The sequence below is a fragment of the Sminthopsis crassicaudata genome, chromosome 1 (assembly GCF_048593235.1).
Source record: "Sminthopsis crassicaudata isolate SCR6 chromosome 1, ASM4859323v1, whole genome shotgun sequence".
NCBI classification, from domain to species: Eukaryota; Metazoa; Chordata; class Mammalia; order Dasyuromorphia; family Dasyuridae; genus Sminthopsis; species Sminthopsis crassicaudata.
Window position 1 is genome coordinate 728629119 of NC_133617.1, and position 12170 is coordinate 728641288.

The following is a 12170-nucleotide window of genomic DNA, read 5'->3' on the forward strand; positions in this document are numbered from 1 at the left end:
ACTGACCTCTTCTCCATGGGAAGTGTTGCCTGGTGGAAGGCTATAAGGCTGATCTGGGGAGAGGCAGAAGATGTGGCTACCTGCAGAGTTCTTGTAATTACCTGCCTGTAGATGGCAGTAAAGTCAACAGTTGTTATCAGTGATGAGGAAGAAGGTGACCTCCTCCACAATAATTTCTCCTCTCCAAGATGGCTATAGGAATTGTCCTGAAAGTAGTTCTGGTGCTTTGACATTTCCAAGGCTTTGGGCTCAGGATCCTGGGCTGTCTCCCTCAGGATCGAGAGAAGAAAGTGGGCAAGGTGATACAAGGAAGGGTCTAACTTGCTTGGTACTGTACTAGCATGGGACCTCAGGTGCATGAGTTGCAATAACCCCTTATAATACTCGCTTGCTTCCTTCAATATTCAACTGAAGGACCACATTTAAAGGAAGCCTTTTTAGACACTCTCAGCATCTTACCTAATTACATGTATTGATTATTTGTATGTATTGTGTATCTGTATATACTTATTTGTAAATATTCTCTTATCTGAAAGAACATAACTGTTTACTTGTGGATTTTGGATCCTCTGTACTCAGCACACAGTAGGAGGTATAAAAACATTTGCTAAATAGTTATGATAATACCAGTAGATGTCAATTTATTAAAAAGGCTGAGGAATTCCATTGTCTATGTCAAGATTTTCACTAACAGAAATATTAAAATTCCTAAAGATGAGGGTGAGGGATCAAGAACCAAAATAAGATGGTGAGTCAGAAGCCAAAGAAGTAATGATATGAAAAGTATCACATCATACCCAAACAACATTTGTTTCTTTATTCTTAGGTTTCTTATTTGCTATACTGGATAAATATTTAATGTTGCTTTATCAGTTACCACTTCTCTTCATATTAATATCTATATTCCTTAACTCAATTGTTTAACATTCTGTTCAAATAATTCGGGCACAATATCACGGACTGTCTGAAGTAAAGCTGAAGTTTAGTTTTTGAAATTTGGCAACAGAATTAAGACATGGCCACTATCACTGGAGCCTCAGCTACATTTCTGTCATTACCCAGCATATGGCAATGTCTATTCGGAAGTGATGTTTTGATGAGTTGAATAAGCTACATGGATCCACTAGTTACTTGAAGCATATTACATGCACTCCCAATCTTATAGAACTTTAAAACACGTTTTATTTTTTGGAGTAAAAAAATAATATTTATTTAATGTTCTTTCAAAACTCTTAAAAATAAAAACAAAAAAAAAAAAAAAAAGAAAGAAAGAAAGAAAAGAAAAGAAAATCTCTGTTTATTAATACAGCCAACAACCTCTGAGCTCAGCTTGGCAAGCTCTCTATTTCTGACTCTTTCAGCATCAGATGTAGCATTTTAGTTTGTACTTTAGGATCTCACAGTCCTGAAGGAAATTTTCAATGGAAAGTCATGATCTAAAGTCAGTTTGTAGCATGATGGTATCCAGAAATGGTAAGATTTCTCGCTCCAATAAATGTACACACACACGTGCACGAGCGCACAGACACACAGACACAAGTAATCTGGTGAAAACTGGTCTTTTTTTTTTTTTTTTTTTTTTTGGAACCACAAAACTTAGCTAGAAAGGCACTATGAAAACTTGAAGAAAGTTTCCTGTGCTCTTTACCAATAAATGAGCGTAATTCTCAATCACTGTCGCTCAAAATTATTCATGGATTGAATGAAATACTTCATGTAGTAACTGATAAGTATGACCAAGTGTTGAGCCACAAATTGACTAAAAAGTTGAACTCCTGGTATATTCTGGAAACTCCAAATTCTAATATTCAACATTCATTCGCCCATGTTCATTTGCTATTAAAACCACATGTTGGCACTGAATCATTTTATGGTTCATTTGAGACAAACATGCAGAAAATTGTGGGAAACAAATACAGGCTGAAAAGTCTATAAAAGGCAAGACGCTCCATAGCAAACCAACCTCAGTTATGAGGTTTTGTGAAGCCTAAGCTAGAAAATTCTATTTGCGGTTAAAAAGAGGTTTGCCTTAATAAGAAAACCACCACAACACAGCCATTAGTACAAGAGTTGACCAACCATTGTCCAAAGGATGATTCTTATCCTAGACAAAAGAAAATGTGTACTCTATTATGAATTTAATGAGAAAATGAGTACTCATAACTTTTAAATGAAATGTTCAATGAATAATAGACATAAAAGTTATTTGCTGGCATTCTTGCTTAAAATCAGTCAAAAGGATGTAGCAAACAAGCAATATGAATCAACTGATGCAATGTCAAAAATTAAAAGTATTTTTTCTCTAATTTTCAAAGACAGCTCTAGAATTTTAAAATCTATACTTTGGCAATGTATTTTACAATGAAATTTTGTTTATAAAATCATGTGCATGTTTGTTTTTGTTTTTGACTTGTTTGTGGTGGGGAAGGACAGGGATAGACTCTGAGGGCTTTTTTAGACTGTGCACAAAACTTACAATGAAATATTTAAATCTTATTATATCACTACCCTTCTCGTGGTCCACAGAAGCACAGAACAATACTTAAAACCAATATGTCTCTTGGTACTTTGGTCAGAAACATGTACAATGAATTCTACTCCATAGCAAATGGTGTTATTGAAAGAACTTCAAGCTGGAATACAAAGTACTCAGTATGATCAAAACCAAAAAATGCTGCTATAAAACATCTCACACTGCCAAAGATTCAGTTACATGGAAGATCCAATGATACTTCTTGGTTACACAGTTATTTCTCATTACAGCACAGAAAACACAGGTGTTATTTCATGTCTCCTAGAAACTTAATAATAGAGTTTTGATATACTTAATTTATAATTCAAATCCAATAGCATTTATTTCTTTCCTCTGCACTCTGTAAAAATTCATAACTGAAATTTTAATGCACAGATTACAATTATTTGGCATGTTAAAAATAGTCAATGATTCCAAAACAAGTAGAAAACCAATGGAATAGCATTTGAAAATTAGGCTTAAGGTATTTTATGCACACAGTTCATGTTTTATTTGCCTCTAGAAACATATACATTTTATATATATATATATATATATATATATATATATATATATATGTATATAAACTGATTATGTGAAAACATTCTAACTTGATAATAACAGGCATATAAAACATAATAAAACTATCCATAATAAGATATGCATTCTCAAGGATCTGGTACATTTTTATAACAGATAACAAATGTTTTCTAAACAAATGCTCTTACATTCATCTTAAAAGCCATTCAAATGATTTAAGCCCTAACCATTTATTCTAAGAATCCACTACAAATATAAAAGCTGTCCTTACTCCTCCAATTTTGGTTTGCTTAGGTATTCAAGTTACAAAGTTGTTTTTTTTTTTAATTTTATTTAAACTATTTCCCTATTCACAAAATACATTTATTTCTAAAGAAAAGTCAGTCATAAACTGTGTACATAAAAGAATACAGGAAATACATCTCTAAGGTAATAATTTTGACTGAATTCAGGCAAGATAATATACTTTGTTGAGTAGATTTTAAAGAGATTGCTGTAATACGGACATAATTGTCACAAACCATAAGAACTAGCAAGAAAGAATATGAATACAAAATTCCCATCAATCTCTCTGTTTCAGAAAAAACAATATCTAATTTTCTCTTCTCCAAAGAAGAGAGAAAATAAACTTCTAAAAGTCTCTATTAATTTTTGGGATAGGAGAAAATAGTATTATGTACATTATCAATTCTAACCACAACCAAAGCTTTAATGTTTTATGTCACAAAAGTAGCAAATACCTTCATTTCTGCCCCCCAGCCAAAACTTTTCACAACTCTATAACCATCAAAATTTTCTAAAATATTTTAGATCCCTTTTTTTAGTCCAGAGTGTAAATAAAATTCTTAATAAACTTTGCCTAAATATAGAGCTTCCTTTTTTGTTTGGTGGTTTTGGTCACTTCCAACTCTTTGTGACCCATTTGAAATTTTCTCTGCAGAGATGAAATGGTGTGTCACTTCCTACTCCAGCTCATTTTACAGATGAAGAACCTAGGGCAAACAGAGTTAAGTGACTTGCCCAAGATCACACATTATCAGAGGCCACATCGGAACTCCGGAAGAGAAGTCTTCCTGACTCCAGGCGTAGCACTTTATTCACTATGCTACTGAGCTTCCACTTTTATAATTTTTATCCCAATCACTTACTCTATTTTTCCTTTCTATTAATCATTCTGGTCCTTTTGAAAATTTAAAACAATAACAAACAAGGCAAATAACATTTAAGAAAAAGTATGAAATTTAATTCTTTTTTTCAAAAATCAAAACGTTGTTTAAGTTGACACTATTTTACTAAATCCTAACCAGGCCAAGAATTGCTGCTTTTAGATCAGTGAAATGCACTATGCTCCATTTCCTCATGGTGCTTGATTTAATTATCCAGTTCTAGTCACGTGGTTCTGGGAGGGAAGATAGTAGGGCCCTGAAAATTTCCAAGTTATTTGGATATAAAGTAAAATATACACACCCAATCTAGGAAAAAAAAAAAAAAAATCCTGTTTCTGTCAGACTTAATATAGAAGCAGTAGGAATCAAACGATCAATTAAACAGATGAATCCCTTACCCTGTTCTGTACTACTGTCTCACCAAAGAAGGTGGAAGGTTAGAAGCCCTAACAAAAATGAAACCATAAAGTATCTGACTCCCCTTTCCCCCCTCCTCCAACTGTACCTTCATATTGGGGGTGGGGAGCAGTTCAGAACAGCTGTGGCTTCTGGCAGCTGCAAGTGTGAAATTTTAGCTTCTAAAAAAATTGTTAGCAGCCTAAAGAATCCCAGGATTCTAACAACCGATACTTCTATGTTATGAAAGCCACAAGACGTATTCTTTTTATGGTAATATCCTTCATGTTTCTAAACATTATGAAGCTAAAATTTAGTATATTTACAGCAAATCTATCAGACAAAAATTATAGTATAAGTTAGAAATCATTTGTCTGATAATTCCCCATTGTAATTTACTTTACAGTTACTCAAATCAGTTTCTTATAATCCCATTAAAATAAAAATTATTTTCTCTTTTTCTCATTAACATTCCCCAATAAACCCTCCCTCCTTCTCAGAGAGCTATCTTGTTTTAAAAGAATAAAAAAAAAAAATAAGAAACAAAACCCCCTAGCTCAGCAAAACTAACCTTCAGATCAACCAAGTTCAAAGTTCCTTTTTCCTTTTTAATAAGTTCCTAAAAACTCTTTTGAATTAAAGTCTGTTCAGTGTGTTGTCACCTAATCATATTCTTTAAATTCACTACAAATTTTTATGACTTCAATTTAAGCCCATTTCCTCTTCTTTGGTGACTTCTGGATGGTCAGAACAAATAATTAGCATCCCCTTCACATACATCTCCATACACACTAAAAGAGAGGCAAGACCTTGGGCAACAGTCCCAATTATCTTAATACATTTGTATAAGAATCAATTCCCACCCCTTCATTCATCTTTGTCATTCATCCCTGAATTTTCTCCCATTTTTCTATATTCATTTAAAGGTGGTAGGGATCAAAAGATGTTATTAAAAGCCAAGTGAAGCAGTGAATTCTTGTCTGGCTCATGCAGACTAACATTTCTTTTAATATGCTTTAAAAATTAAATTGGGCTTTCTATCCCTCCACTTTTTATTTTGGCACCAGTAACAGCTAAAACTTATCTACCAAGATGTGTTGTGTTTGCAACAGCTCTCAGTGGAAAGAGTAACCATACACCTGACATGACGGCACTCTGGATGTACCAAAGTTGAACCTGGGTAGCTCTTAGGGAAGTTATTTCTACAATCACTTGTTTTTTTGTTTTTTGATCCTTCTCATATATATTTATTCCTACCAAAGGCAGAACTACTCTTCCAGGAACCCAGGTACACAACTTCAGGGTCAACCTCAAAACTTCATTCTCATTCACCTCACACAGTGAATCGGGAGTCAAATCTTGTCACATCTATCTTCCCATAAACTCAGACTCTTTTCTCTTGAAGCAGATGGCCACCTTCAGGTCCTCATCACCTTTCACTTTGAAACTTCAAAGGCTCCTAATTGCTTCACCCATGCTAAAAGGATTTTCCTCAAATGCAAGTATGACCATGTTAGCCCCCTACTTCATAATTTCTGAGGGTCCCTTTTCACCCTGTCAAATCAGAGTCTGGAGCAAAGGAAGCATTTAATAAATGCTGATTTGGATTCATTGATTTATTCCATGGAATTCAGATTTTAAAAGTCCTAGAATAACTTATTGTTTTCTTTTTAGGGTTTGGCAGCCTATGGTGCAAGATCAGATGACTGGCTTTCTTTTCTTTTTTTGGTAATTGAAAACTGTTGTCATCTTATTCCAAAATAATTACTTTATCCCTCCTCCCCGCCTTTTTGTCCATGAGGAATGAGAAATGGTCTGAGAAGAGTTTCTATGCAGATATTTTTTAGTGAGTCAACAAGTCCAAGAGCTTTAAACAAGAGCATGCCATGTACCAAGCACTAGGGTAAATGCTGGAAGGAAGGCAAAGCAGACAAAAAGCAAACAAAAAGCCCCACAACCTCTCCTGCCCACCAGGAGCTCACAGTCTGCAGTGGGCAGAGATGTGGCACAAAGGCACAATCTCAGCAAGGAGCCTCCCTCAGAAGAGGGGGCAGATGCTGAGCCTGGGATTCCAAAAGGCAGGAGTGAGGAGAGAGAGCTACTCCCAAAGGACGTGGACAGCCACGAAGCCCAGAAAATCTGGTGCAGAGGATGAATGGGGTCCAAGACTAAAATATAAGAACACTGGAAAGGAAGGAAGGGGCCAGGCTTGGAAGACACAATTGCAGAGAGCTTGGAGCCTGGGGCCTGGGAGATCTGAATTCAAATCCAAACTCAGATACTTTCTAGCTGTAGGAGCCTACACTGTAAAGAGCATATCATCTTAGAACCCTTCTCCAAGGGAAATCACGAGGATCCAATGAGATAATAGTTTTTAAAAAGTGCTTAGCAGAAGCAGATGGGTTCCCCAGATGAGACACTTTCTTTCCAAATGATTTTGATGTGTTCTGTTGGGTCTCTATATATTGAATTTTTTGTTGTTGTTGTTATGTGTGGTTTGCAGATTATGAGCATTCAGTATTACCATATATTAAATAAAGCTTTTTATTTCCAAAACACATGCATAGTTTTCAGCATTCATCTTTGCAAAACCTTGAGTGCCAAATTATTTTTTCTCCCTCCTTTTTCCCCAGGTCTTCACCTAGATGGCCAGTAATTCAATATATATATGTGTGTGTGTGTGTGTGTGTGTGTGTGTGTGTGTGTGTGTGTGTGTGTATATATATATGTATATATAATATGTAACATGGGCAATTTTTCTATGCATATTTCCACAATTATGCTATATGAGAAAAATCGGATCAAAAAGAAGAAAAATGAGAAAGAAAAACACAAGCAAGCAAACCACAACAAAAGTGAAAATACTATATTGTGATCCACAATCAGTCCCCACAGCTTCTCTCTGGGTGCTGAGGACTCTCTCCATCAGAAGGCAATGGCCTTGGAACTGGCCTGTAGCGCCTCACTGTTGAAAAGAGCCACATCCACCAGAATAGATCACCGTATAATCTTGTTGTTGCTACTATGACGCTGTTTTGTCATAGGGAAGGTAGGAGGAAAAATAATGAGTTCAGTTTTGGACATGGAGTTTAAGATGTTAAATGGATTCCAGTTTGAGAAGTCTGAAGAACTGTTAGATATTAGAGATCAGCAGAATAGGTAAAGCTAAGAATCTCTAGCACAGAGATGATAATTAAATGCAACAGTGCTGATGAAATAGGACAGAAAAAGAGGGGAAGAGAACCCAGGCCAGAACTGGAAAGACACCTGTTATAATCTGGAGGAGGATATGATAAAGGTCAGAGAAACAGGAAGGGAACCAGGAGACAGCAGTCTTTTGGACAGAAGGGCCTCAGAGAGAAAGAAGGATCCACATGGCCACAGAGGGCTCAGGGAGAGAGAAGGGATTCAGTGCCGTGCCCCCTTTAGTACAATAATAGTCAGAAGCTGGACTAGAAGGACAAAGACCCGCTTAGCCTTCAGAGGGCCAAGGAGTCTGTGAATGCAAGGGGACCCCCTGCTGAGGGGGCCAGAAGAGGCTTTATCTTGGGGAAGGGGTGACAATGGTGGAGGAAGGCCAGCAAGGGAGGGAGAGCACAGGACCATCCCGGGCAGTTTAGGCTTTCACCCTGCAAAGAGGCAAGGCCCTCAGCTGAGTGAAGGGGGCAAGGGAGGACCCATCAGAATGATGTTCTCCATTATCACTCTGCATTGGGCAGGAGTGAAGGCAGAAAAGCTGGAAGTGAGTCAAGTGTAAGCTGCGCAGAGCGTGCGGCGGTGGGACAAAGGAACCAAAACAAAACCTCAGGGGAAGACATAGATTTCTTCCTTCTTCTGGGAGGAAGCACGAATCTTTCCACAGCTGCCTGTGTTCTGTTCCCATTACTTGGGGTTTTGTGGGGCTGCTTTCCAAATCTCCTATGAGCCATTCTGATTCTGGAAGTGTCTCCTGAGGCTGACCCTGCAGAGGGGACAACGGTTTTAAACATATTCTTCCCATTCAGTATTGATTTCAGGATGCCATTAAGTTCCATAAGATACGGAGCCACTGTCTTTTCTTTGACATGGTTATTCCCAATGAATCTTGTCTTGGGGAAACCAAGGCATTTACAGGGAATGCCTTCAGCCACTGATTGAATGTTACTTTCAGTTCAAGCTCAAAGCCTTCATTCTCTATCTTTCCTTGATAGCCATTGAAAATTTTACACATATTAAACTCAAATGGCACGTTATCAGCTGAGAAAGATTCCTCCAGGATAAACCACAAACTTCGAATTCTGACTCTTCAAACTCTCCACATCTGGCTCCCACTGACTCTTCTAGAAATCTTTGATTTCTCCCTTTACATACTCTAGACTTCTCTCAATTCCCACACTACCCCCTCAGTCTTCTGTGACCATTCCATTGCAGACGGCAAGCTTTTTCTCCTTACTTCTTCCTCTGAAAACCACCAGTTTCCTTCAAGGCTTAGCTGAATTAGCAATTTGTCACAGCTGAGGATGTCTTTCTCTAACCTCCTCCCCTCCTCTATTGTCCCTCTTCCACCTGTCCCTTATGGGACTTTTTCATCTGAAAGTACATCAGCTCACAAGGATTCAATTATCTCTCTGCTGATGATTCTCAATTTACTCATAGAGCCCTAAGCTCTCTGTTAACCTCCAGGCTTATATCTCCAACTAGCTTTTGGATGTCTCAAACCAGGTGTCCCATAAGTGTCCCAAACAAAATTATCTATTTTCCCAAATCTGCCCCTCGGCTACATTCCCCCATTACTGTTAATTCCCAGTTAACCTAGCTTGGCAAACTTGCTGTCACAGTCTCTCACATCTCTGCTACAATCAGCTGTAACCTTATCATCTATCTTTGCAACATCTCTCAAAATGCCCCCAGGCCGGCAGCCTTCCTCCCCTCAGTCCAGGACTCCAGAGAAGTTTGGGATTGATCTCCCTGACAGTCCCACAGCACAAGGATGACTACGTCAACCTCTCTTTTCAATCACTTCCGGTGACTCCCTGTTCCCTCTGTCAGGCTCCTGCCACCATTGCGATCTTACAGCTTCTCTCCCTAGCTGTGCTTGGTGGCCTGGGCCTCTCTGCAGCTCCTTGCAGCCCACCCTCCATCTTCAACTCCAGGCACTTTCACCGGCTCCCCGCTGTGCCGGGTGTCTCATCTTGGCTTCTAGATTTCCTTCAAGTCTCTGCTAAAGTCTTTGGCAATAGGCCTCCCCAGTCTTAGTGTCTTCTCTCAGAGCCTGTCTGTAGCTTGTCTGTCCATGGTATCTGCATCTTGTCTCATTCATCAGACTCAGTCCTTTTTTAACTTTTTCTTTATCCCCATTTACCTATCTTTTAAACACAATGTCTGGTTTAGATGTTTAATAAAACCTAGCTGGCTGACTGGATGGAATAAAAGTCCAAGTAAGACTTTTTTGTTAGCAGAGGAGAGGCCAAATTTCATTGTAGAGAGATGGAAAAGAATTAATGGAGAAATCAAAGGTGAAAAACAGGCATGAGAAAGAGAAGGCATGAATGCCAGAACAAGATCCTAAAAGAGGCAGAAGGAACCAACACAAAGGAAACAACCTTGGTGAAAAATAGGGATGTTTCCTAAGTTGAGACAGAAAGAAGAAAAAGTGATAATGCTCAGAAGTCTTGAGAACTATGGAAACAGTCACTTATCTTTTGGGGATGAAGACATTCCAGATTTGGGAATAAGCCTTTTATATCCAAATTCCTAAAAGAGTCTAGCACAACTTTCCCTCATAACTTGTCAACAAATAATGCAAATGTGAGGTCAAAATTGTTCTCAGGGAGGCAGATGTGGTTCAGGGCTCTAGTGATCCAGAAATCACAGATCCTGTTTTGATAACGCTGACAAGTCAAAAAATAGTCAAAATGACGGTGCAGATGACAGTGATTTTTGGAGAGCAAAAACCACTTGAGAGAAGTTTTTGATTTGCTAGTTAGTTTTGCTGAAAGGCATCCCACGAGACTATGCAGCTGCATTTGCTGGACTATTACTTTATGTGAAAAAGGCAAAGGGCCAAAGAGGAAAGCTGGTTGTCAAGAAAGCAGGTTCTAAGACTGAGGCTGAAGCAGCATTTCCTCAATGCTATACCCTATGTCTTCCACATTTGCATGGAGAGCCCATCTCCAATAACTGATGCCCGAGTTAGAAGGGAAAAAAAAAAAATCAGATATATTATACCCTGATTAAGAACGTAGGAAAGTAGATGGTAAACGTTAGAAAAAAGACACCAACAATACAAAGATCCCAGATCTAGGTCTGGGTAACAAGCCTGGATAAAATGATCACATCAACAAGCAAAGTTTCAAGTCACAGTAATATGAAAAAGTATTCTGTAAGAAATGAAGTGAAAGGTTTTTTGTTTGTTTGTTTTATTTTGTGTCTAAATCATATAAATGGAAAAAGAGATTTTGAGAAAAGAACTGGAAAGGAAATAAGAGCACTAGAGTAAAGACTTGAAAGGAGAATTAATAGCTTAGTATAAGAGGTACAAAATCCTACTCAAGTAACAAACTCCCACAAAATTAGAATGGATATCATAGAAATTAATTCTCTTATAAAAAATAATATAAAAGCAAAGTCAAAAAGAATAAAAACAATAAATGAAAAAATAAGTTAATTCATATCAAGAACAGCAAACAGTTATTACTTACTATGTTCCAAGCATTATGTTCACTGCTGGGGACACAAAGAAACACAAAAAAATTCCTGCCCTCAACAGCCCACATTCTAACAGATATATGTGGAATAAATTGGAAAGAGTCTCAAAGAGAAAATACTGATAGTTTCCAAAAGCAAAACAAACAAACAACTTCATAACCATCCTGGAAAACAGGTGAAGGGCTTAAAATAAATAAATAACTAAACCCTAAGACCTACTTGAAAGACATGATTAACAAACAAACCCAAAAATCACATTTTAAACAATCATGAATAAAAACTGCCCAGACTTATTAGAACCACAAATCACATTTAAGCAATCATGAATAAAAATTGTCCAAACTTATTAGAATCAAAATAGAATAAATAGAATTCACTGGTCACATCTTAAAAGAAATCTCAAAATATAGACTCTCAGAAATGCTGTGGTCAAAATATAGAACTTCCAAGCTAAACAGAAATACTCTAAGCATTAAAAAAAAAAAAAAAAAAAAAAGAATTCAAATATCAAGGAAATAATTAGAATCACACAAAATTTGGTACTTATATAAATGGGAGAAGCACTTGGAATATAATATCAAAAAGACAAAAGATATAGGATCACAATCAAGAATGATTTACTTGACAAAATTATGGGATCTTTAATTAAATAATTTCCCAGCTCTCCTAACCACCACCAAATAAAGCTAAATTTTGAAATGAGTACAAAGCAATGCTTAATGAAAAAGTTAGATCTGAAACTCTTTCATTGATGAAAGATCAGGAATTGATTCAAATGTATACAAATAAGATCCATTTCTCACCAAAAGCTTGTTAAAAGATATGAACAGGCAGTTTTCAAAGGAAGAAATCCAGGTACTAACTGCCCT

The 12170-nt window shown here is 37.0% G+C and overlaps 1 protein-coding gene across 7 annotated transcripts in view; it reads right to left on the bottom strand.

The window, feature by feature from the left end:
• The window catches only part of SLC25A26 (solute carrier family 25 member 26), a 137674-nt gene that overhangs the window by 70066 nt on the left and 55438 nt on the right, over positions 1-12170 (bottom strand). For 3 of the 7 annotated variants that reach the window (XR_012485000.1, XR_012485001.1, XM_074284153.1), the window contains exon 6: positions 8418-8575. The exons of the other annotated variants lie outside the window; for them this stretch is intronic. Coding sequence is in view for 1 of the 3 variants with exons in the window: in XM_074284153.1 (XP_074140254.1) it covers positions 8418-8575 (158 nt within the window). In the remaining 2 variants the exon portion in view is untranslated. The remainder of the gene's footprint in view (positions 1-8417; positions 8576-12170) is intronic. 7 annotated transcript variants of the gene reach the window in all.